We start from the raw sequence: 26,796 nt of genomic DNA on the forward strand, positions 1-26,796 counted from the left end.
AGAGATAAATAGCTTCATTGATAAAATTTTCAGGGACTGCTGAAGCTTCCAGGACRGTGATTTCAGTGCTGCAGAGGGGAGGAAAATCTCAAAYTGGGAAGACTTATGATGGTTAAGGGGGAATTTGTCTCACAAATGGGACTTCACAGCCAACTTGTAGCTAGGTGTGCATAGCCATGAACCCAGACTGTCCAAGGGTATGGGCAATGTTGCAGTTAAGAGGCACAGAGATAGTGGTCATCTACARTAAATTGGGAAGAAATTGCTGAAGAAAAAGGAACTGAGAGGTGCAGAAGAGCATACAGAAGAACATACCATTTGGGAAGATGTGTTTTTTAGAGGTGAAGACATGAGGGGATTGATTCAGCTGCCGAAGCACGGGCATGTGGAGCAATTGCAGGCACCGTGGGAGCTCCAGGTGCCACTCCAGGAGGRTGATGTCTCCTCTAAGTCCAATATCATAGCTGTCGGCTGCACACAGATGACCTGGATAACCTAAGGCAYCTCAGGTGGTACTAGTTGCCTGGAAACTGAATCCTGTCCAAGAATTCTGTATTCTGGAGTGAAGGGTAAGACTGAAGGTGAGAAAGCTAAAGTAGGAAGGCRGTAAAGATCTCTTTGAGCAGGTCAGATCCTACTTCAGTGGACACATAAAACAGGCAGTTGGGCCATATGTTGACGTGCTTCTCATGTCAATACAGCTAGTATCAAAGATAAGATAGCTGAACTGGATTGTCTGCTTTTGAGTGCAGATATATTTACGTAATAGGCATCACAGAAGCTTAGTGGGGAGAAGATAATCAGGACACTATCAGACCGAACTATAAATTATATAGGAGGGGCAGAGTAATTTGCATTGCTGGAGGAGTAGTGCCACATGTTAGAGAAAACTTAAGAGTCACATCAGATAAGTAAGTTAACTGTAGCAACAAGTAACACTGATGCCAACAGACTGAAATTCCACTCCTAAAAGGAGGACTATAATAGAGCGATGCTCTCCACCACTTGGCCAGGGTAGTGACAGTGACTGAGATGTGCTAAGGGAGACCAGAGATGCTGAGAGGCAACAAGACAATCAAACAGGGAAAGGTCAGTTATTCACTGGGTAACTATAATGGGAAATTTTGATGCTGAGAGTAAATTTTTAGATACCTGTAAACAACTACTTTGTGGAGACACGTAGTTAGGGAAGAAGGAACTCTTGATACAGCCCAGAGCAGGATCACTGTGGTATTAGCAAAGAAACTGTTCTGTATGAGAAGCCATAACGTACTGAGATGCAGTGGTGTCATAGGAACAAGAAAGCCAAAAATATCACCGGTGCAGTCTTTACTTTGAAAAGGAGACCTACAAAAAATGAGGCAACTTGTCAAAAGGAAATTATTAAGAGCCACCAAATGGGTGAAATGTTTGCAAGCAGCACAGACATTGTTTAAAGACATCGCATCAGAGGCTCAGAGAAAATACAAAGTGTATATCAGAAGAGATTTTAAAAAGACCAGAAGAAAGCTACTGTAATTAAAGATCAGAGCAAAGGAGGCTATTACAAGTAAGAAGACTTCGTGTTCAAACAAGGAAAAAATAGAGAACCTGCATTCTATTAAAAAGGTAGACTAAAAAGATGTTAAGAATAACTTTCTACGAGCAAGAACAGATTATCAATCCTTTTCCAAACATGATTGAACTAAGAAGCCTGCCAGACAGTATGAATGGCCAACAGAGRATCAAGGAACAAGATGAATAATATCAGATCTGCAGGCCACAGGGTAAGCATCGAAGAACTCTAAAGGAACTCGAATGTGAAATTATCAGACTGGCAACCATGGTGCTGGACTTCTCACTTGCTGTGGTCTTTAAATGTGAGGAATGGAAATGTGACAACATTTTTTTAAAGTAATTTTGATGCCTGTACAGAGAAAATTGCTAGTATTTGTAACASAGAACAGAAACAGCGAGCGCATGCAGCTATGATGGGAAAAAGTCCACGTAGCTTTTGCAAATGGAAGTCTTGCTTGACAAAACTACTAGAGCTCTTTGACAGCACCAACTAGTATGTTAATGTGAACGGTGGTGTGTACGTGGCCTTTCAAAGGCTTTTCAAAGGCCCTTACCAAGTACTGCTAGAGAAAGTAAGCTGCCATGGGCATAAGAGGGTAAAAGAGGTATGAGGTTGTTGCTTGTCCTTTAACCAGTGAAACCAAGTGTTTCACAAGAAAGGGAGATCATTAATAGTGTCTTAGTGCTGGGATGTGGACCGTTGAGCAGATTTGTAAAAGATCTGGAAAAGGGAGAGAACAATAAGATGGCAGAATTTGCTGATGAAATTGCATTTTTCAAGGCTGCACAAATAAAAACCAGTTGCAGAAATCTCTTATAGCACTGAGATGCTGGGTGATAAAATGGCAGCTGAGATTCAGCGTCTGTCACGGCAAATTAAAGCACATGGGGAAAAGCAACTCTCTGACAAGCGCTGGTGCTGAATGAGATATTATCATAGGAGATGTGATCCTAGAGCTATGGCAGTTATGAAAACAAGAGAAAAACCACTGCCCAGTAGTAAATAAAAGGATAAAAACGCTTTTGTCCTCCCAGCGACAATCTGAATGTTGGGAATTGTTAGGAAGTGAAAGAGAACAAAACAGAAGACATYATTTGTCACATGCAAAACCACATTTGGGGTAGTGAGTCCAGTTTTGGGGCTCCCCAGTACAAGAARGACACTGACAAATGGGAATGAGTCCAGTGGAGGCCATCAGTATGCCTAGGGAGATGGAGTACATGACGTACAAAGACAGGTTGAGAGAACTGGGTTCGTTCAACCTAGAGAACAAAAGGCTAAATGGAGATTCTATTGTCACCTTCAACTATCTAAAGGGAAGGTATAGAGAAGACGGAGCCAGACTCTTCTTGGAGATGCACAAAGGACAAGAAGTGAAGGTACACAAGCTGCAACAAGGGAGGTTCTGGTTGGATATAAGGAAAAAATCTTCACTGTGATGGAGGTCAAACACTGGGACAGTGACCTGGAGAGGCAGTGGAGTCACCATCCTTTAAGATAGTCCAAACTCAGGTGAGCAATGCCCTGAGCAATCTGGGCTCAATTGGCCCTACTTTGGGTGTGGGGTTTGAATAGAGACCTCCAAAGGCCCTTTCCTCCCCAAACCATTCCATGATTCTAGGATTGTGTTGCAGAAATCTCAAACTMTTCTACAAGTGTTTGCTAGTGCCCTTGACAGAAATGGGAGACTGGCCTGAGTGGAGTCTGTGCTGTCCTGCTGAAGCTGGATCTATGGTCTAGTGAGCCTGGTGGGAGGTGGCAAAAGAGGACCCAGACACAAAAATATTTTTGCAAGGCTTGGCCCAGCCTGGCGTTTTCTATAGGCTGGTACAAAGAGGAAACAGTGAGCTGAATCCTTTCTCTGGTTTCAAACAGTGCTTGCCAGTGTGTTGGCACATTTCTTTCACAGAATCACAGGGCTACCAAGATGATTAGGGGACTGGAGCATCTCTCTTATGAGGAAAGGCTGAGAGAGCTGGGCCTGTTTAGCYTGGAGAAGAGAAGGCTGAGAGGAGATCTTATSAAYGTGTACAAGTATCTGAAGGGAGGGTGTCGAGAGGATGGGACCAGACTCTTTTCAGTGGTGCTGAGCGACAGGACGCGAGGCAACGGGCACAAACTGAAACACAGATGCTTCCATCTGAACATGAGGAAAAACTTTTTCACTGTGAGGGTGACAGAGCACTGGAACAGGTTGCCCAGAGAGGTKGTGGAGTCTCCTTCTCTGGAGATATTCAAAACAYGCCTGGACGTGATCGTGTGCAACGTGCTCTAGGTGACCCTGCTTGAGCAGGGGGGTTGGACTAGATGATCTCCAGAGGTCCCTTCCAACCTCAGSGATTCTGTGATTCTGTGATCACAGAGTWGCTGGGGTTGGAAGACACCTCTGGAGATCATCTGGTCCAACCCCCCTGATCGAAGAAGGGTCAGCTACAGCAGGCTGCTCAGGACCGTGTCCAGTTAGGTTTTGAATATCTCCGAAGATGGGGAGTCCAAAACCTCTCTGTTTGAGATCACCTTTCCTGGTGATAATTTTCCACAGGTGAAGTCAAGATTAGTAAAAGTGCTCAGGATGGAAGCTCTCTGCTGACTAAGAGAAGMGCTGCAGCCAGGGCCTCTGAGCCTTGCAGCTCTGAAACTTTCTCCCTTTCTCTGTCTGCCTTTTTAACTCGCAGGGCACTCTGCAATGCCTGTATTTTCGTGTGGGGTTGTAAAGGGCAGAGGGAGGAGGAGGAGGAGAGATTGTGGGTTTTGCACTGGTTATTATTCTATCTAGTGGCAAGCTATATTTTATTTTGGGGAAAGATGACTATTGCTTTTGTGACATCGAGTTAGATCCTGGAACTGGAAAAATGCATTTCCCATTGACTTCTTTGGGAGCAGCTTGCACATTTCTGAAAGCAGATGGTATGATGTATATTAAATTATCACTTATGTCGGGGGGCTTATTTTAAGGATGGAAGTGTCATCTCTTGGTATTTGTGCCAGAATTGCTCATCCCCAAACCAGGATTTTCATATTCTTCCAGATATCCTTAGAAGATATTTGACAGTACATGCCCTTCCCAAAGACAGGTAAAAATTTTATCATYTTGTTCTTGTTCTGCATCTTTTAATGAGAAAGAAGAACAGCTTTCTAAATCCTCTTTATAAATAATGATCCAAATTGGCATTAGTTGAATCAAAGGCAAATATCCCACAGACCTCATTGTAAATCTCCACCTGGGTGAAGGTTCACATTGCCAAACAGTGACACCATGAATAAGTAGTACAAAGATGACTAGTAAACACCAAGAAGTCTAATGCAAATGCTGAATCATCAACAATATTTATAACCTCCCACACTAAGAATAGAAGATACCAAGGGACTGCAATTACTGAGATATGACAAATGTTGAATTTTTAATGACTCCAGCTGTAGGACACTTGAACGTCCAAGAATGTTGCTGCTGAGAATCATAACCTTGGTTTAATCCATGCACATTGGTTCTAAGTTATGCTCTGTCCAGTTTGTCCACAAAAAAGTATTAATGTTGCCTATCTAAAGAGTTATGTCCAGCTTTCCAATTACCTGTATCCCATCTTTCATCCTGCTCAAACTCTCCTCTCCATGACCTGGGCTCTTAACTGCTCTTCAGGCTCCTTTGCAACCCTCTTACACTCATTTTGATACCTTTTACTATTATCCAAAGAAACTCATCCTGTGAATGRACCAAGTGACCATCATCTCTTTACTTTAATCCTCTGCACACCACTCTTTCTAAAATAGTCTAGTAATTCCACCACACCAACATGAAAAGCTGTACTCAAAAAAATAGCACCTAAACTGGGCCCATTACGGCTTTGATATATCTGCCTCTTTGGAACATAAGTTCCTGGGGGTAGGATAGGTGACTCATTCCCACTGATTCCCTAGGGTTTAAATATCTAGACAGCCAATAGAATTTAAATACCCAAGTATCTCTGAAGATCTGGACCTGTGCCTTCCTGTGTATATGAAATAGCACTAACAGTTTTCTATAAATAATGCAACAAAAAGTCAGTGCACTTCGGGTATGACAAAGAATGTAATTTAATAGCTGGTCAGGTATGTTTTACATATGTTGTTAATTTTTTTCCTTCCAAATAAAATAAATATTACCTGGCATTTAATCTCCCTCATGAATCCAGCTGTTGTCAGAAAACGTCTTGCTATTTTTGTTTAAAACACWTTTCAGGTGTCTCTTAATCCATTTTATTGTGATTTCTCCCACAAAACTGTCTCAAATATACAAGCTTTCCATTTACATCAGCACCTGAGTGCATTTTGCCAGGCAATGACAGACCGTGCTGCATATCTATATATTCCCAGAAGAGTTTCCTGTGTTGCAATTCAATAATCACCGTTATTGCTGGATGCCGTAGCAAAATAAGATATCCGTGGTCAAAGCCACGAACATTTCTCATCACCTTTAAGGGAATTCCAGYTTCATTCCCCTTGCACACACTTTTATGCATGGAAAGGAGAAAATAGCTCGGTTTCATACAGAGCATCTGCGACTCGGCTAATTGCCTCATTTGCAGGAGCCGGGGCTCTGCAGGTGCAGTTGAAGAAGGGCTCCACAAGAGGGCTCAGGGAAATAGCCTGCATCCCTGGAGCAGCCCGGCCGGGAGGACATCCTGCTGGGCAGGGCAGCCCAGCCCCGCGGGGACACCTCCGCTCTTCCAGCACATCCACTGCGCTCCTTAAAACAGCTCAGCCAGCGAAAACAAATAAACAGGCGGCCCAAACAACATCGGCTTTTATTACCGTGCCTAGGCTCCTCCATGCATTTTTAATCTTTTGCCCCGGTATTTCTTGCAGACTCGATTAATAACTGCGAATGTTGCTGCATGGTAATATACAATAGCACTTAACGCTTACGAAGCTCCCTTTCAGTTTTATAGTATCGGCGCAGCAGGCTGCACCAAGCACCACATGAGCACATTTATAAAAAGCTTATTACAGCATACAGTGCTAGAGCTGGGTTTTGAGCCCTGTGTGGAAAACCAGTGCTATTAAATGCGATTATTTCCTTTAGTAGGGCAGTGTAAACAACTCTGTCATTTGTTTTTATAAAGTCATCGCTGCCATTGCATACAAACTAGCGCTGATTGACAAAGCCAAGGAATTTACTAGACGCTGTGCAATGCATTTAAAAAACACTGGCAGACCATGTTTACGTTGCAGAGGCCTCTGAGCATTTCTGAGTAACTGCATCTTATGAATGTGATCAATGCAGCAGCTATAACCTTCCACTGGCAGAATTTTCCACAGAAAAACTTAATTGATTCCATTAGCCCTTTTTTTTATTGTGCGGCTTTGCCTTCGGATGAAAACAGAATCACAAAGCAAGCCGCAATATTCTGACCAAGTGTGCATCTATGCATGCAAGCAAAATGAGCTGCCAAAAATACACTTTAGGTGACATATAATACCTTTCCTCCCATTCCAACTATTTGAAGCCTGTTGGGAATAAATACCCTTGCTTTACTGGTTAGAGAAGTGATGTTTTTACAGATTTTGAGGATATTCTATGTTATCTGCAGAATTTAAGTAAGCCTTCCTTATTATGAAAGATTATAAAGGAAATCCAGTTATACACCATCTCTTTGTATTTGCAAGATCGATCAAATTAGTACCTCCAGCAGAGCAGCGTGCTGTGCCGTTGCCTTAGCGTAATGTGGCCCCTGAAGCACAAGGACAGTTCACATGTTGACTTTATTTTTTTTCCCCATTATCAATACTTTAAATAGAAGTTCTCAACACACTTTAGCCACATCTATGGATTTATGTGAAAGGACATGATAGAAAGAACTTACAAAAAGAGAAATATTTTAGCAAATATGAATTTGGGCTTCAGGAAGGAAAAAGGCCTTAGTAGCGAAGGAACAGAAAGATCTGGGGGAATATGAGGTCAGTAAGGGAAATTCTGGAGAAGGGAAAGTACCGCACCAGTTGTGATGGGGAACATGAAGAATATTGTGCTAAGGAAGTCAATTCGTCTTGAAACGGCTAGTCAGTGACAGAATAATGTGTAACATGAGCAACATTTTTATGGGTTTGAAATCTGCTTTAAAATTGCTGCAGTTTTAAATAAAGGAGAAAACTTACCTTCAGTTAACAAAAAAATTAAGGTATCCACTCTGGGCTGCTCACCAAGGCACCTTCTGCTGTGAGTTGGATGAGATAAACCTATCATCTGCTCCACCCTCCAATTTTGAGATGGGAAGAACTACGTTCCAGAGATACTCATCCTCCTTTGTTTGCTACAGAAAAATAGCTAGATGACCAGCCTGCACTGGATGCCTCTCCTCTAGATAGCTAAAGTTAGGTGATATCAGTCCCACCCCAAACTATTCTTCTCTGCCTTCACCTGCAGGGATTTATTGCTATGCGAAAGTTCATCTTCAAAGCAAGAGTTCAGGGTGACAAACACACACAAATTCTGAAGTGAATGATACAGAGGATATTTATTGAGAAATCTGTTATGAAAGCTACAGTTTTACCGAGAGAAAGGCTGTGTCATGACGGTTTTGAAGAAGTGGTGAGATCTGTGTTGAAATTTCAGGTTTTGAGTAGAGAAGGATGATAACRGCAATCTAAACTGGCATGTACAGCACAGGCCACTGAACTCACCCCAGTAATTCATGCACTTAGAACAGGATTTGGAAACTCACTTACAGAATATTCTGTATCACAGCAGGAAATCTCGATTTAAAAGCCCCAGGGCTGAGCCTCAGCTGCTCTAACATCTCTAAGCCCATGAAATTTATGGAGCTGTGAGAAGCCACACCATTGAAGGAGAYATCTGCAAACTGTCCAGCTGCTACATCTTGGGCTATGATCTACCTGGCTGCAAAGTGTTAATTCAGTTCTAGCAGGTGTTTGCAGCTCTGCTGGAAAAACTCAGTGGTGACAGACAACCCCAGGAATAGCTGTTTAACAACTGATACACGTCGAGACCTTTGACTTTTTTGTCTGGGTAGGATTTGGCTCAAGATTAGAGACATTTTAGGAGTCCACRCATAAGTGTCTACACATGCATATGCATCAGGCATCTGATCTCCAAAGACTGGCAAAGCTTTTCTGTTCAATAGACCCTGGAAACTGGAGTGAATGAGTTCACACTGACACAAGCAGTCACTTGGTCACCTGAATTGCTCTGTTGATGGTAGGACTTGATTCAGCTGCCCCCATACAGGTGCTGCCTGCTGCCTGAAATGCTCTGCAGCATCCAAGACATCCACATGGAGCTTGCAGATATGACACAGGCCATTTTTGAGGCCAGTGCCTGTCTGGAGGAGCACCTAGAGCTCAGGTGATACATCCCAGGGCACTGCAAAAGCCACCAGGCTCTTAGATCCAAGTCCTGCATGAACCAGCTCTCCAGGGACTATCGTGAGAGCTCAAAACCTGATTCACAAGGAGACACTGACGTGCAGACATTGAAATGCAGGTGTCTGCATCACCTTTGCTTGTGTCAACAGATGAGAACCAGTTAGAGAGAGACAGTCTGAAGCTCCAGCTAGGGAAAGAGAGAAGCAGGGCTTATAGCAAACCTGACAATAAGAAAACTTGCACATAGATTGGTTGYTGCATTAGCTTTTTTTCCCCCCTGTAATTGCTACAGCACAGTGGATAAATAAAGAAGGTGCATAAAGAAGCTGCTTGCATGCCTGCATTTTCATGTTCTCCCTGGCATGTACGGTAGATTCTGTTCTGTTAAATTGCCCATTGTTTTTGACATCCCTCTGTAAATCCCAAGTCACTGCATTATTCCGAGGTACAGTGCTGATGGCTCTTCTACGTCAGCTCCATTTTTAGTATAATTTATGTAGCTTAATCTGTATCTAAATGCTCATCTAGATCCCAAATGGAAGGCAGATGAATGCCTGATTAATCCTTCCTCCTCTCTCTAGAAACTGCCTCGTGTAGATTGCTTTACTGTATTATCTTCTTTGCTCTTCTTCTGGGGTAATAGATACAGCTGTTGCTACAGGAGTTCAGGCCTGTTGCTTCCAAAAAGAATTGCGGCACTTAAAGTCTCCAGTTCCCTTGACTGGAAAACCTATTCAGCACCTTTAAAACTGTGGAAACAGTGAGTTTGCTCTGAAGAAAACGTGCTTTCTTAGAGATGTCTTGTTACCTGGTCAATCACAAAATGTAATTGCAGTGAGGCAACCATCATGGACCTGGTGTGGTTACAGCTATGTCATGTATGGATTGGTTCTAGGCTCTGTTGTTTGACATTTTTATCAATTATGAGGAAGAACATGGAAAATGATTTCCAACTGCTAGCAGCTGACCCTAGAACTGTGGGAGTGGTAGTAACAAAGATGGGCCATTGGTGCAAGTCTATACCAGTGATTTAAACAGCACCAAGGACTAAGCATGGAACATAATTGTCTATATATTTGCCATAATCTAAATTTTTGCCATAATTGAGTAGCACTCTTCCAAACAATTCCTGTAGTCTAGGAGGTGGCACAGGCCAGGGACAGTTCCCTGCAGACAGACTGGATACGGCCACACTGTTTGGAGACAGAGGGACTCCAATAGCATTGCCGTGGCCAGGCTGCACCAGCCGGGCTGAGATCCCAAGAACAGGCCAGGCACTGTACAGTTGACTGGTACAGATGCACCACAGAGTGCTCCCGATCACTTAGTAACATGGGTACAAACAGATATGGTCAATTCGGAGTGTAATTATTGGGATAAAGGACACGCATCACACTTTGGGATGAGGGATGCATATTGGCATGCATTACTGAAGAGCTCTTGGGAGTCACAGTAGCGTATGTCCAAGGCAGGAAGGTCTAATATGGCCCTTGGACATATGCATGCAATCCCAAGCAGGGATCAGGAAACTACATTACGCCTGCACTTGCTTTGGTGTGAACAGTACTGTGATGCTGTATTCATTATTCACATCTTTATCAGATTGACTGGGCAGCAAAAAGAAAAAAAGAAAAAAAGAAAAAAAAACAGGAAAAATGTCAGTTGAAAAAAATGGAGAAGGTTCAGAGAAGGGCAATGAGAATACCTATAAGATTAGAAAACGCTTCATTTTGATGGACTGCAAGAAAAGAAAAAAAGAAAAAAAAACAGGAAAAATGTCAGTTGAAAAAAATGGAGAAGGTTCAGAGAAGGGCAATGAGAATACCTATAAGATTAGAAAACGCTTCATTTTGATGGACTGCAAGAGTCCTGTTTATCTTGGCAAATAGAGGTGACAGAGCACTGGAATGAGTTGCCCAGAGAGGTTGTGGAGTCTCCTTCTCTGGAGATATTCAAAACCCGCCTGGACGCGATCCTGTGCAACGTGCTCTAGGTGACCCTGCTTGAGCAGGGGGGTTGGACCAGATGATCTCCAGAGGTCTCTGCCAACCTCGACCATTCTGTGACTCTGTGATTCTGTGACCAAAGTCCACAGCAGTAACTGTGGGTAATAAAAACTGGGCAACAAAAGTTTCTTCATTCTATGAAGCTAAACAAAGATTTAATGGACAGGAGCTGAAGTTAAACCAGAAATAAGGTACATATTTTTAACAATAATTAAGCACAGTAAACTACTAAGGCCTGTAGAGGATCTTCTCTCACTGCATGTTTTAAAACAAAAAAGGATTATTTTTCCAGGATATGTATACTGCAGCACAAAATCTAAATTGTTCCTCTTGGCTTTATAAAAAATGTATTATCGAGGAAATGGTTACATAGGGCTTAACTGGTTCCAAGTCACAGCAAATTTTGCTACACTGGAAAAATACATCTATCCTAAAACACAAAGGCCAGCAAATCTGACTGCAAAGGAAAGGCTTATATATAGTATATATCAAGTCCTGGAAAAAATTGTGCACATTTTGAGCAAGTTCTTAGAACAGGATGACTGGGAATCTTTGTAGGAACCCTGGCTGAAAGGACACAGGCAAACCCATGTCCCTCTTCTTCCCTCTCTCTCCCATACACTTACCTTTTTCCTTCTTTATACTGGTTTCCTAAAGATTTTTAGTATATGACATAAAAATTGCTACGCTGGGAATACTGTGATTAGTACATGCAAATCCAAGAACTGTATAGGTATCTTGGTCTAGGCTGATATACAATACTTTTGAACTCAATTTGTATGTTAGCACATATAAAATCTATGTTTAAGTGGGAAGCATGATACATTACAAACAAAAAATAACCAGGTTCTGCTGCTTGCTTGGACTGGTAAATCTGTATCAAGAAAACTTTCAGAGTATGATTTTTAGACTCTCTAAATCAGATCTCAACCTGTGGAATGAGAGCRGGGGCTAGTCCCTATTTTCCTCAATTGTAAGTGGGATTTATCTAATTAAAAAAGTATTCTGTTTCCACAGAGCCAAAATGCACTAAGCAGTTCTGAAAATGAGCTGTTTTTATTTGTTAAGTGGCATCATGGCTTACTGTTTTTTAATATTTAGGATCCAGTTATGAAGCAGGAACACACTGTGTGAAGTGCCATACAAACACGGAATGAAAGACCACTTCCTGCCTGTAATAGCTSTAATCTAAGCACAGCATCAGCCCCACTATCTGTCACTTCTCTAACCACTCTTTCGGAGTCCCACCGCCAATCTCTTAATACCCTGCTCTGCCATCGTCAGCCTCACAGACGAAGCAGCTGAATGCAGTGGACAGCTAYGCAATTTTTCCTGTAAGAATTAATATAACGGAAAGGACATTTCTGCAGAGATTTTGGAGATGCACACGATTTAAATACTTAGGGACAGCAGAGGCAGCACAGAAGATGCACAGGCAGGAGCAGGATCACTGGGGTCACCGACTGGAGGAGACGCTGGCTTTTCAGCAGCTGGCACTTCAGAGCAGATCAGGGCTCCAGAAGATCTCAGCCACTTCATCTGTGAGGCTGAACGCCCAAACATTACTCTGCTTTTCTRTCCTTCACCTCCGATTGACCTTGATTCATAGGAGGAAGAGGACAATGAAAACGTAACCGTTCAGAAAAGAGGCAACAAGAATGCTCACAGTAACAGATTCACGTGGGGCATTCAGGCTCACAGGCAAATACATTAATCCTTATGGGAAAAACTGCATTGCTATCCATYGTAATGTTAGTCGTTGCAGTTTTCAGAAACACGTTCTTGGCAGATAGTGCAGTATGGATACATATGGTGAAACGGAAGAAATGCAGACAAGCAGAGGAACAGTTTTTAACTACTGGTCAGTATAAAACCAGTGGCTGTCATCACCTTTAATGGCTTCTTAATGCAAAATAAATGAGAGTTCGAAAACATCAGCGTGCATAACACTACAAATGCAAGGAAACAGCTATTAGGTGAACATCTTTTAAATAAAATTCACACTTTGCTATTGAGAATTTCTGATTTTTAGTAACTTTTACTGTCAGAAGGTCACMGGGTTACTTATCATGCATGCCTCCRTATTCCCTCATTCTTTATTTAAAGGGTTTTCTTCAGGTTCTGGCAGATTTTTTTGGAAGTCACTTGAGGTTCTCTCCAGCCCTGTTTCTCAATAAATCAAACTGTATCAAAAATTTAACAAAACATGAAAAATGGACTGCAATGCTGGAACTACTTGCACTCAAAGAGCATGTTGTTCACSTTTCAAACATAGGAATAACAATGAATCTGAAGACTGATATGGGACAGCTTGCCTCACACCAGGCTCCCATCTGAATTTTTAATTTTAAGGGAAGCCTGACTCCTAAAACATGAATTTCCTGCTTCTCCAGATTATTTCAGGAGCATCTGGGAATTCTCAATATTGCAGTAAATATTCAACTCCATTATAAGTATGAATAAATKCTATGTCTCAACCATATCATATCCTTGTAAAATCCAGCTTGATTATGAGCTGAATGGAACGGCATTCCTTTGTCACAGACCATTTTTTGAGAGAATTATCTAGCCTTCCTGCCACAGACTAGGCATCAGTCCGTCGTTTTATTGTGTTCTCTCTTATTCAGCCAACAATCCAACTTTTTCAAAACCCTCCAGATGAATTTTGCTTTGAATTATTCTTGTTTTCTTTCTATAACCCCTTTGCTCCTTTTTCCTTGTGCATTATCTCTTCCTRTACTCTGCAATTCACAGCGTAAGACCCCTGCCTAGTTCACAAGCCTTCTTTGCAGTCTGAGGTTTTGACATGTATTTCCCTTCTGTCTGTTGACCACGACTATACGCAGAAAATGAAGTTAAATTGTTTGAAAAACAAGACACCATTGCTCCAGTGTCTGTAAGTCTTCTGTGTTAGAAACCTGTACTGGTGTTGCTCTACCTTCMATACACATTGTGTGCATTACCCCCAAAAAGGTAGTGGGTATTTTCTGTAAGTAGTTATACTGTTTGCTTCTTGTTTCTATACTTTTATTGCAAACATATGTGCAGACAATGATCTCCTGAGCAGCGTGTTACTTAGAGCAGCTTCTTTGTATAAAGAATACTGTGCAAGACGAGCATGATACAGTGGGTTAGCTAAACACAACCTAGGGGAGTGCTGCATACACCAGGAAATAAAAAAACTCTGGGAAAAAAAAAAAGAGATCATAGCAATATAAATCATATCACTGCATGAGGAGCTTGTGCAAGACGTTTTGCCGAGCGTGTCTGCACAACCACACGAACCGGGGGCACGGACAAAAGGCCAGAGCGGAGGCCCCACGCGTGTATACCCCAAGAGGGGCAGGCGTGGAAAAAACCCCTCCCGAGGCAGTGCCCCGGCAGAAAACGGAGGGGGCACAGCGGTGCGGAGGGGCTCCGGAGCAGCGAGTCCAACAGCCAGGCACGGGGGGCTGGGAGAGCGGGGTCAGCGCCAAGGCGAAGCGGGCAGAGCTCGAGCGAGGGCTACTTGTGGGTCAGGACACGCAAAACGGGGCAGACGAAGCCTGAGCAAGGGATGACGGTGGCACCTGGGGGCCCGTTGCCCTCCCCGCCCCGTCCCGGAGCGCTCTTCCCCCCCCCCGGTCCGGTCCGGTCCAGTCCAGACCGGTTCCCGCCGGCTGGCGCCGGGGCAGGTGCAAGTGACGGTTGGGCGCGGACCCCCCGCGGCGCGCGCTGCCCCGCTGACGTGCGCGCGCGCTCTCGACCCCCCCCCTCCCCCCCAATCACCACCGCCGCCGCCACCCGGCCCGACAGCCAGCGCGCGCCGGGCCGCTCCCCCCTCCCCCCCCGCCGCCGCCGCCGCCGCCACCATCCGACTCGGGGGCGATGCCCACAGCGGCGCGGCGCCTCCTCCGCCCGCTCGTCAGCTCCACCTTCAGGATGGGCGACTCGGCCTCCAGGCTGCCTCGGAGAGAAGACGCGCTCCCCGGCAGGAGCCGAAGGATCCAGGTGGCAGGTAAGGACGACCCCCCCCCCYCCCGGCTCGCCCCTGGGGCGGCGGGGGGAGGGGAGGCGCCGAGGCCCTCGCGCTCGCCGCAGACACCGCCCACATGGCGCAGGCGCGCTTGCGCGGCCCCCTTGGCGCGGCCCTCCGCGCATGCGCGCGGCCCGCCCGCCGCTACAGGCGGCGCCTCCCCGCCTCCGCTGCGGCGGCGCGCGGGGCGCATGCGCGCAGGGGGCGCGGCGTAGGCGCGGTGGCGTCTCGTCCTTGCCGGGTGGGGAGCGGCGCGGCGCAGAGGAGGCTGCGAGGGGGAGTCGGAGCTAGGACGGTCCCTGCTCAGCCCGTTCCGCGCTTACTGTTTTGTCTCCGCCTTACAGTCCTTTGTGCATCCTGTGGGATGCCTTAGGAACACGTTTATTCCCGTAGTTACCTGCACGATACCATTTTCTGTGCGCCCCTGCGATAAGAATAGCAGTTGACTGGTTGCTGGACCTGCCAGCAAGCGCGTTCCCGTTGTTCTCTTGGCCATTATGAGGAAAAATAATTWARAAAAAAATCCCTTACTTGCCTTTGGCTGTATATGGCCTTTCTGTTTACTTTTTACTGAGGCCCATAATAATCTGTGGGTTTTAAAACGTATTTTCCTGTGCCTTGATTTTCCTGTAAAATACAAATGAATAATACCCAAGCGTGGTTTGAGTGCTTTAACAGTCATGGTTTTAAAGTGTTCTTAAATTCTTAAAAAGATCTTGATAATTTTTTAAACAGTGTTCCAATATTCTTCCTTCCAGTTTGGGTAAGTGTATGCTGTCAGGTAAACAAAGTAGCAACCTTGAATTAAGCAACCAGTTTTGCCTTCTGTCAGGCTTCCTAGGCACTGAAAACATTGCAAGATGCTGCCATCACTCTTAAAGAGGTATTATAATGACACCTGGATCATATGCACGATATTTTTTCTCATTTTACAAGGCATTTATTTATAAACATATTTACTCCAGGCATCTAAGCGCTCAAACCAGATCTATGAACCTTAAAAATTTTCTTTTAAACACATAAGGTACATAAGTGCTGGTGGGAGGATAGTTAATGACCGATGGCATAAGCCAAATGAAAGAAGTGGATGAGAGCATAGGAAAATCTTAGATTGCACGGATATTAGGTAAAATGTTGAAGGTAGCAAGAAGGCAGTGCTGAAATTAAAGGTAGCAAGAAGAAGATTGTGTCTGATGTGGAGAAGATGGAGTCTAAGTAGGAACACAGATGTGAGGTTGATGTGATGAAGGCAATGGACTTTAGAGATGATACCAACAGTGGCCTATTAGATTGATCAGATTGTCACCTTCAAGTCGCTTGTTGCTAAAAGCCTGCACAGAGGATATGCTGGGCCCAAATTATGGCTCCATAAGTAGAATAACTTTGTGCTGTTGTACAAAAAATGTGCGTAGAGGAGTATTTTTTCCTCRCTTTGCTGTCTGCGGTCCTTGTAATGCAGCCCAGTACTTATTTGCAGTGAGAGCACATTGGTAGCTCATACTCAACCTGGCATCCACCACAATCCGAGGTCCTTCCCAGCAGGGCTGAGATTATTCTGCACCGGTGCAGAAGTTGTACTTCTCCTTGTTGAACTTTGTGAGGTTTTTGCTGGCATATTCCTGAAATTTTTTAAAGTCCTACTGGATTGRAGCTCTGCTGTTTGGCATGTCCACCCTCACCTCCAATTTAGTGTCATCATCAAATTTGCYGAGTGTGCTTTCTGTCACATCATTCATGGTATTGTTTAAGATATTGAATGATACTGGCCCCAGCATCAGCCTGTAGGGCAACCTGCTACACGCTAGACATCAAGATATCGATCACTGYCTTTTGAGTTGGGTGTTTTCGACGTCTAGTGTCTAGCAGGCTGTTCTTCCACCCCATAATTTCTTGGCTTACAAATGCTGTAAGAGATTGTGTCAAATGCCCTACTAAAGTCARTATGCGTTATATTACATCCACTGCTTTGTCCTCATCCACATAGCCAGTCATTTCATTGCAGAAGRCAGCTYGGCTGGTCAAGCATGATTTGCCTTTGGTAAATCTATGTTGACTATTCCTGATTACTTTCTKGTGTGCTGTGTGTCTGGAAATGGGTTCCAAGAGGACATGCTCCATGATCTTTCCTGGGGCTGTGCTGGGGATGACCAGTTCCAGACATAGTTCCTCAATCCTCTTTTTGCCTTTCTTAAAAATGGGTGTTGCGGTAGTCCTTTTCTAGCCATTAGAGACCTCCCCCGATCACCATGATTTTTCTAGATATCATCACATCTAGATATATCATAGTGTTGCACAGTCACATCAGCCAGCTTGCTCGGCAACGTTGGAAAAATCCCATATGGCCCCATGGATTTAAATGCATCTAGCTTCTTTAAGTGGTCACAGCCTATTTCTTTCCATGTTGTTTGCTGCCACTCTCCTTCCTGTCTGTGCTGATACGTGCAGAGGTCTTGGAGCCGTCTTTGTGAAGACTTARGCAAAAGAAGGTGTTGAGTGTTTCAGTCTTTTCTATACTGTCTATTACTGGATTGTCCTGCTCGTTCATCAATGCACCTAATTTTTCTCTGAATTTTACTACTATCATTTTTGTGGACAAATGCCCAAACCGGAGGTGGCKGTGCCAGCTGGGTTAGGGGATCGTCCTGGGATGTGTTTTCACCAGCTGATGGTTGTCGTCTTCTGCGAATGGCACCTCTGGGCTCTCTTTGCACCTCCTGCACGTTGTGATAATTGCGTTGCTCCTCTTTGCGCATCTGGGTCCCAGTGCTTCTGGTCACTGCCACTTTTTAGGTGTCAAATAAATAAGAAGCTGAACATGAGTGTCCTCTGCCTCTTTGCGAGATCTGTCGTTTGGCAGGGAGCCTCTCACGCTGAGAGCTCCTGATAGCTGTCCACAAACTGCGTGAAGGCAGAGACCACCTCAGACCGCTTCCTCCTCTGCTGCAGTCCAAAAGAGGGAAAAGGACGACTGACGGACAAGCTTTAGAGTCTTGTGAAAAGTTAAATGGCATTTCTTTTCCATTTTAACTTAGTGACCAGAGGATTATGTGAGACTTGACCTAGTTCGTGACTYCGTTTTTTTTTTGTTTTATCTTAAGGTTGTTACTGATTTAGGGCCTGAGTCTGAGCAAATTACGCAGTAGAGCCTTGTGTATTATACTGATTTCTGTGAAGTGACTGGAAGTAGTTGGTTTGTGATATACAAGGAGCTTGGTTTGTAGAAGTCAATGAAACTGGGATAAATACCATACTGTGAATTGAAATAAAAATAGAAGTTTCATATACTCTCTTTGTGATCTAGTTGGATTTGTCTGATCTTCAACAAGTGTCTTAATCTAGGAATTTGAGTATGTTTCGCTGTTTTCTTTCCTTGCAGCAGAGCTACTGCATTCATTTTTGAAAATTTTCTTTTGTATGATTTTTATATAATGGTGCAATATAATGTCAAGGTGTGTAGTAAAATTACATACTATTTATTGCTAATACCTGCCTAGTAGAACTGTTGTTTCCAGAATTAATTTTAGTTATTATACTGCTGAAACCTTGCTATGATTTTATGAGTAGATGAGTATATGTTATTTAGACTGTTAAAACTTTAATTGACTGTTTTATTTTATGATTGTGGTAGGGGCACTAGTCATGGAGCCCTAACAATGTGGAGGTACCCTCCTGTGCAAGACTTTATATAATACCATATATATATATATTTTGCATATGTGTGCGTACATATGAATATGCTATAGATGTATATATACACACATATTTTATGTTAGATACAATATATATACATATGCAGTGGCATATGTATCTGTAGTGCATTAATGGATTTTTTAAGGCAGTCAAGGTGCACGTCATAGGTAGACAGTCTTATAATTGTTTAAATCTATTAAACCTCTTGGCTTTTTATTTATAGATTAATTGGGTAATAATTATAARCTTGGGGGAGGTCATTGTGAACTTTAATCTGGCCTTCTGCATAAAAAAGAGCACAACATTTCTGTGAATTAATTCTTACTTGCGTCAGACCATGCTTTTTTAGAGAAAACTTTGATTAAAAATGTCCTTTGATCGAGAATCCACTGCAAAATTTTATAAATTATTCCGATATTTCATAACTCTCTCCATTAAAAARTGCATATTTTGAATCAGTTTGTTACGTTTGAATGTCAAATCRCTGAAACTTGTTACAGTTTTTGTGAGGCTGAAAAGCTCTGTAGTATATTTTCTGGTTTACATGAGGTGCTTCAGATCATAATTAAATGGCTGGTTTACCTATTTTAAAAAATGCAAAGACTACAGCCAGACAGAAACTAAACACAGTGAACTTTCTTAGTCTGCTRGCAGAAGGCATGTTTTACAGTCTGTTATCATCCTTGTATCTTTTCCTTAAACTGTCATCAATTAGTTAACATCTTCCTTGAGTTATGGTTATCAGAAGTARACACAGGATTTTACTAGTGAGAGCATCAGGATCAGCTGCAGTCTTACTTCTAATCGGTATTTTCCTGTTTGTATATCAAAGGATAACTTCAACCTTTTAGACCAAAGCGTTTAACTGATTGTCGACTGTAAACCTAAAAGTGTTTCTAAATCATTGGTATCGTATCTTATTATATTTTTAACTTTATGAACTGATCTGCGTTTGGTTTGACTATTCCATTTAATTCTAAGGCAATATATTTCACATTAAATTCATACAACAGTGAATTTCAGTTATATGTAGAACTGGTATTTCAACTTCGCATGCTGAACTCGAGAAAAAGTTGTGTTGAATGATTTTGCTGAGACATCAGTACTAGRGAAGAATGTGGCTAGCAAGCATAGCAAATTGAGGTTTGGGTAGGGTTCTAGGCTGGCCCTCACTGTTTTATGTTAGTTTGGTATTCAAATCTAGCATGAGTAATTCAGCTTTCGTTGCCTTGATACTGTTAATACAGATATGTGATCTTTGAGTGAAAGGGTGGGATCAGCTCTACCTGAATTCATTTCAGTTGGGATGTGGTGCTCGGGGGGGGGGGATCTAATCAATGTGTATAAATACCTGACGGGAGGGAGTGAAGTAGGTGGAGCCAGACTCTTCTCAGTGGTGCCGAATGAATGGACAAGAGGCAGTGGGCATTGAAATACATGAAATTCTGTGAGGATGGTTGAACCCCAGGACGGATCTCCCAAGAGGGGTCGTGGAGTCTCCCTCCTTGGAGATATGCAAAACCCGACCAGAAAATGTCCTGAGCTACCTGCTCTAGCTGACCCTGCTTTGAGCAGGGAGGTTGRACTAGATGATCTCCAGAGGTTCCTTCCAACCTCAACAATTCTGTGATTCTGTAAATCCACCTATCCATAGTGGTGGAGGTAGCAGCAGTGTCCATCTTTTCCAGGATCCTCCAATGATTATAGAACTCCCTCAGGAACTGGGAGATCTGGGTTCTTGGTGATCCTCTTCTGTGGGGAGGCTGAAATGACATGCCAAGCAAATGCTCCAGAATACATGGCCAAAGTGTACCCTGGATGATAGCACCTTCTTTTGTGACTGCAGCACTCCCAACTGTGTCTCCTTTCCTCGAGGCTGGATCCAGACCCTCGAGTCTTTTCTCTTTTTGGCCACAGGACTCTTGTATTTTTGCATGTATACTGTCTGACCAGTAGGAGAGTAGGTCATGCTGTCAGTCTCACAGTATACTCCAAGTACAGGTGATCAGAACATAATTTAAAAATGTTTCATGTTTCCCCAGGCTGAGCAGAGGCCACAAGCTAGCTGTCTCATTGAATGATGAGTGCACTAGTGGACATCACAACCGTTGCATACCCGTCCTGAGAAGAGGAATTAGGAGACTGGGCACTCATTGAGGGAGGCAGCTAATGTTTCGTGTACTTGCAGTTGAGATAGGTTGAACCCAAATAACGTGTACTGGATCAACTTCTGGAAACACTTCCATTTTTCCTTAAGTTCCTGGAGGACATGTGGAAGCTACGCAACAGAGGTCACTTGCTCTTCCTGCAGAGAAATTCACTTCTTTCTGTTAACTTTATGCAGAGCATAGGGAGATATTTTATGGGGACTGCTTTACTCTTCCTGTCCTGTCCCCTTCCTGTTGAAGAAGCACTTGTTTTTCAGAGGATTTAGACAGGGTGGATTCTACCCAAATTGTCTGTATGTGAACAGTAGCATTCCTTATATTCTTATATGGTGTTTATTTCACATGAGATTTCCAAATGAGATGATGTTAGGAATGATATGTCCCCTTAGAAACCTCACTTTTCTCTTGTTTAGTTGAATTTTATTGTTGCATATAGTTGGAGACCTTTTGAAACCTTACAGTTTCTGACCACAATAAAAATAAATTAACATTCAGAAAAGAAACTAACCCTTCAAATTATTATGGGGCTTGTTTTGCTTCTATACCTGTTCGTTTTAGCAGAATTTCTTTCGATGCTAATCTTTTTTACCATTCTTAAAACAATGAACAGAAATGATTGAGGTCAGACTAGCGGGTCTTGGCCAGAATACTTCAACTTATTCTGTTCCCTTTCCCTTTGAGGAGCTGGCTGGTGGGACTGCACGTGCTGCCAGGTCCGTGTGGAAGAGGTGCTAGGGCACATAGCTTTTCTTGTGCATTCTCATGGCCTGGTACAAAGACATCCCACTGGCATTTGATCCCTGTGGGCCTGGGCGTTGGATCATCAAGTGATTTTCTAAAAGAAGAATTTGAGTTGCTTCCATTTTAATTGGTAGGTGTTAAATATACATAAAAGCATAGCTTAGTTCAATACCAATTTTTAAAAACTGGGTATTTTGGGAGTTCACGTGATAGAGATCCTTTGCATTTTGCAGAGCTAGGTATCATTAGAGCATGGGATAAGAACACAAGATACAGCAGGCTTTAAATAACCTTGCGACTGAAAATTCGGAAAGTCGGACTTCRATGAGGAAGCCTGACAGGATGCCARAATTTGCCATTTTGATGCAGAAGTTGGCGTTCTGGAATAGGAGGCCTGAATTCTGCTTGGTTCCTCTTAGAAAAAAGGCAACAGTTAATTARTCTATGTCATTAAAATTTAAATTACGCTGACTTGTAATGGTATAGGGGCCATTAAACTGGCCAAGCTTACTGGATCTCACTGAGCTGTGATCGTTGACTATCTTATTCTTAAATCATCAATACTTCCTTACYGAGGGAAAAAGGCAAAATAGAGAACTACTGAATGGGATAGTCTGATCTGTTATTATTTGTGAACTGTGTATGTTGTAGAAAGCTCTAGTTGATGGCCAAAGAGGCAGTTTTTATAGCCTGTTTATACTGTCTAGAGCTAGGGAGAAGATCTGGTCCTTTATGCTTATTCATGCCTAAACATATGTTCAGTGTTAGCTTGAGAAGTTTTAAACAGATTTATTCTGATAGTCTGATAATCTGTGGAATTGTATAAAACAGAAGACTTTGTAATAGAGGTGCTGAGTAAAATGTAGGCTACTGGTGAATGGGATAATTGCCSTCACTTTTGCTCGGCTCCTGCTCCCTGCTCGTGCCTTCAAAGTGGTTGTGCAAGGACAGGTCCGGCTCTGAGAACCACCTCTCCATCCTGCTGATGTCATTTGTAAAATGACTCAGGGAAGGGGCAGAGACGCATTTTGGATACGGTCTGCTGAGACTGCTGCTCCTGCCRTTGGGCTGCTCTGTCTCCAAGGTTGGGGTGTTGCCTTCAGCTCCCGCCTCTGGGCTGTTGCAGGCAGAACCGTCGTGCTGAGGAGCCCCTGGGTGTGCTGTGGGGAGAASGAGCCTGTTAGGTGCTTTTTAGGTACTCTCTGAAGGTACYAGGGGACTTTCCCTGTGCAACCACACACTTTGCCAAATACAACCTTCCTGCCAATGGGCTAGAGGAGAAGTTAAGGAGGCAGAGAGGGCAGTGTCCTGCGAGAGTGCAGTTCTAGGCCATAGTCAGCAGCTAGGTGAGGAGCAGAGCTGTGCAGACGTTTACCATCTGGCATGGGTGTTGTTTTGTGAATGTTGTCCTTCTGAGCTCCTGGAAAGCATTCCAGGAGGCAAACACTGCAATACCATATTAAACCSTCTGCACCTCTCTGCATGGCCACAGTCTTCAGTCTTTATCACCATGTTGTCCCTGGTCATCACTCCTGCAGTTTTCTTGGTTTGGGCCTTACAATTTAACAAAACACTGTTCCATACTGTCGACGTTGCGGGTGCGATCCTGGAACTGTGGGGTTTGTGTTTGGATGGTAGCCTCTGTCAGGGCAGCTGGTGGGAGGACTGTGGGTTGTAGGAAGGGCAGGCTTTGAGCCACCGCAGGATTGGTTCTGTAACTCGCTGCTTGGCTAAAGAGCCAGTTCTGTTCACAGCGTGTGAAACCTCTTCATATTCTTCCATGGAAGACGAGGCAGAGCTCCAGAGAGTCAAAGTCTGTCTGGGGTTTGTGAACCATTTGCTTACCCTTGGTTCAGAGAGGCTTTAAAAACAGTGGTTCACCCAGCACCCACACAGGCTTGTGGCTGGCTGTGTGCATGTGAGCTGGCTGCCCGCGTGGGGATTATACCACTTTCCCAAGAGGAGATGCCCTTTCCCCATGCATCTTCCTTTCTGCTCTTTTCAGACTATTGATTTAGAAAGTTGCCTCCTCTTGCAAATGTGGAGCCTTCAGCAGTTCCTCAGGTTTTCCCTCTTTGTCCTGGTGACACAGGCAATAAGGACTGACTGCTCTCACAGTTCAGAGAGAAGTGCAACCAGAGCACCTACCCAAGGTGGGTTTCCTTTCCCTGGAGTCAGAACTTGTCCTGGTGGAGAGGCACCTGGTAGCTGCAGGTACTGCTACCTGGCTAATGCCAGCAGAATAGCAGCACAGTCTCATTCTGAGTTTTGCAACTGGACGTGGTCCGTTGCGGGCATTGAAACACTTGTTGGGACAGAGAACCAAGCTAGTTCCCTTCAGAGTTAACCTGGTTCCCTTCATGGCTGCCTTTCCAAGGGAACTGCATGGCTGAGTCCCTGTGCTGCTTCCCAGGTGAGACGGGGGCATTCAGCCATGCAGAGGGAATGTGGACCAAGAAAGCAGGTGTTTTATCAAGTGCCTCCTTCTCCAGCCTTAGCTGTTACTGGTGGATGGGATAATTGCCCTTACTTTTGCTTGGCTCCTGCTCCCTGCTCGTGCCTTCAAAGCGTTTGTGCAAGGACAGGTCCGGCTCTGAGAACCACCTCTGCATCCTGCTGATGTCATTTGTGAGATTACTCAGGGAAGGGGCAGAGACGCATTTTGGGTATGGTTTGCTGAGACTGCTGCTCCTCCCGTTGGGCTGCTCCGTCTCCAAGGTTGGGGTGCTGCCTTCAGCTCCCGCCTCTGGGCTGCTGCAGGCAGAACCGTCGTGCTGAGGAGCCCCTGGGTGTGCTGTGGGGAGAAGGAGCCTGTTAGGTGCTTTTTAGGTACTCTCTGAAGATACAAGGAGACTTTCCCTGTGGAACCACACACTTTGCCAAATGCAACCTTCCTGCCGATGAGCTAGAGGAGAAGTTAAGGAGGCAGAGAGGGCAATGTCCTGCGAGAGTGCAGTTCTAGGCCATAGGCAGCAGCTAGGTGAGGAGCAGAGCTGTGCAGACATTTACCATCTGACATGGGTGTTGTTTTGTGAGTGTTGTCCTTCTGAGCTCCTGGAAAGCGTTCCAGGAGGCGAACGCTGCAATACCATATTAAACCCTCTGCACCTCTCTGCATGGCCACAGATGTCTTCCGATATGCAGTGAAAGAATGCAAAGCAGCAGCCCTGGCCGGGGACAATCATCAGTGCATCCCCCTACCTGTGGAGCTGTGTGTGBGCTCCGGTGACTCCTYGGCYGAGGGACTGAAGGGCAAGGCGATGTGCTCCCCAAATATTGCTCGGCAGTTGTCTATTAGGAATTTGACCAATGCTGTCACCTGCACACAGAAAACCACGGATTTAGAGATTTGCCTGTGCCGTTGCAGAGAGTGCTGGTGAGGGGTGCCCCCAGCGTTCAGAGGTGCTGCTTTGGTGAGCTTTTGCAAGGGCAGGGGTCTCTGTGGGCATGGCGCAGAGCTGCCCCCAAGGCGGTAGCGAGGGGGTGAATTCAAGAGACCTTGTCATTGCGCTCCTTTTGCACTTCCAGCGGGAGCCCGTTGTCCGTGCCGGGGCTCAGCAGGTTTGGCCCCACGCAGATGGCCAGGTTGCTGGCGTCCATCCTGCTGGTCTCCACATTTTCGCTGATGTGATGGAGCACAGCAAGCAAGCGCTGGAGCAAAAGAAGGTTTGCTCTGGGCAGGCTGTCAGCCACCCTGGGGAACACAAACCAAATGTGACGTTAATAATGCAGGGTGCAGGGGCCGCTCCTTACTCCCTGGAGCGAGTGTGAGTTCCCTCCAAAATGGTGGGCCTGCTTCAAAGTCTTACTCTTTCAGCTGGTCGATTTTGTCCTGCTGGCTTGGCTTCTCCATCGCCTGCATCCACTTGTCATAGAGGTTTTCCAAGAGGAGTTTGGAGGGGAGGTTTCGCAGGAAGTCCTGCAAGGCCAAGGTACTCAGATGATGCTCTCAATGCTGCCAGCGAGCAGAGAGGGAGCGTGCGCGTGACTTGAGCTCACGAGCAGGCAGGCTGCTTTGAGCTCCCTGCTCCCAAAGGTGCTCCTGAGCACTGAGAGCGCAGGGGGCTGCACGAGAACATGCCAAGTGCAGTGGTGTGAGTGCAGGAGCAGCACCCAGCTCATATCTGAGCCTTTGGTSYRGYCCTCCRTCTCAGTAGTCCTCAGTGAGGAGAGGAGGATGCTGAGGAGGAGGTGGAGGAAGTGCGTTTGCCATGGGCATGCAGGGAATCAGGGGCAGAACTGGGGGAACTGAAAACGCGGTGGAGAAGAAAAAAGCCCAAGTGTCCTGAGCCTGAACCACTGAGTTTGGCTTCAGTAGGGTTTTAGCTTTGAGTGCCACCGAGGTCAGTGGAGGCACTGACGGAGGCCCATGCAGATTAGCCATGTGCTCTGAGAGCTAAAAGTCAGAGGAMTTCACCTTCAGCACCACTGCCAAGAGGTGCACAGGTTTGCTGTCCAGGTCAGCGTTCTCTCCCTGGTTCAGGACCTCCTTCAGCTCCTTGCGAGCCTTCTCGCTGGCCGCTATCCTGAAGATCCCCTCAGTGGCAGGCCCTTTCTCATACAATATAGCCAGGAGATCCTGCAGGAAGAAAGGGACAGTTTTGGTCTTGCAGGCACACTCTGCTTTGCTTGGGTTAGTAGCTCCTTCTTGTTCCACACAGATTGCACTGGCAGGAACCTGCTATTTCCTAATGCACCCTCTTTTTGCMCTGGGGRAYCCCCCTGACTTCAGTGGAGTCCTCAAGCCACCATGTTCGAATCCCCTCCTTCCCAAGCCAGCCTCRATGCCCGGCAGAGATTGCTTGCAAGAGAGCAAAGCCTCTCTGCTGGAAAAGCCAGCTCTGCAGGGAAACTGTCACAAAAGCATCTTCCACCCAACGATAACGTTCAGCTACTTGTCCTTGTCAGTCCTCAGCTGAACCCCTGGATGCTTCTGCTGCTGAAAGATTCCTTCAGATGACTTCTGTCACACCACAGACATGCACAAGGGCTGGGCATGCGGCCTCGCATGAGAAGCCAGGATGCCTCCGTCCCCAGGGTTGCTTACCTGCACTGGCTGGGGCAGGCCACCATCCTCCCCGCAGACCACTGCCAGAGGCTGGCCAAAGAGAGCCGCCCTGGGGCCAGAGTCGAGCTGCCCTGGGCGGTCCCCGCTGGCAGAGGCTCCTCGCCGAGCGAGTGGCCATGATATCAGCGGCCTTCTTGCCTTCGCTCCCTCTGCTGCAAGCAAAAGCAAAGCCAAACTCAGTGTAGAAGATG

At 45.0% G+C, this 26,796-nt stretch overlaps 2 protein-coding genes across 2 annotated transcripts in view; one reads left to right on the top strand and one right to left on the bottom strand.

The window, feature by feature from the left end:
* Window positions 1-14,790: 14,790 nt before the first annotated feature.
* MSRA (methionine sulfoxide reductase A) overlaps window positions 14,791-26,796 on the top strand; it is a 297,336-nt gene continuing 285,330 nt past the window's right edge. The window contains exon 1 of the mRNA XM_026080621.1: window positions 14,791-14,920. Within this exon, the coding sequence (XP_025936406.1) occupies window positions 14,791-14,920 (130 nt within the window). The remainder of the gene's footprint in view (window positions 14,921-26,796) is intronic.
* The window catches only part of LOC112973138 (T-cell activation Rho GTPase-activating protein-like), a 7,591-nt gene continuing 4,659 nt past the window's right edge, over window positions 23,865-26,796 (bottom strand). The window contains 6 exon segments of the mRNA XM_026080619.1: window positions 23,865-24,331; window positions 24,739-24,856; window positions 25,036-25,231; window positions 25,347-25,456; window positions 25,955-26,116; window positions 26,585-26,757. Of these exon segments, the coding sequence (XP_025936404.1) occupies window positions 23,865-24,331; window positions 24,739-24,856; window positions 25,036-25,231; window positions 25,347-25,456; window positions 25,955-26,116; window positions 26,585-26,757 (1,226 nt within the window).

The sequence above is a fragment of the Apteryx rowi genome, unplaced genomic scaffold (genome assembly GCF_003343035.1).
Source record: "Apteryx rowi isolate R43461 unplaced genomic scaffold, aptRow1 scaffold_528, whole genome shotgun sequence".
NCBI classification, from domain to species: Eukaryota; Metazoa; Chordata; class Aves; order Apterygiformes; family Apterygidae; genus Apteryx; species Apteryx rowi.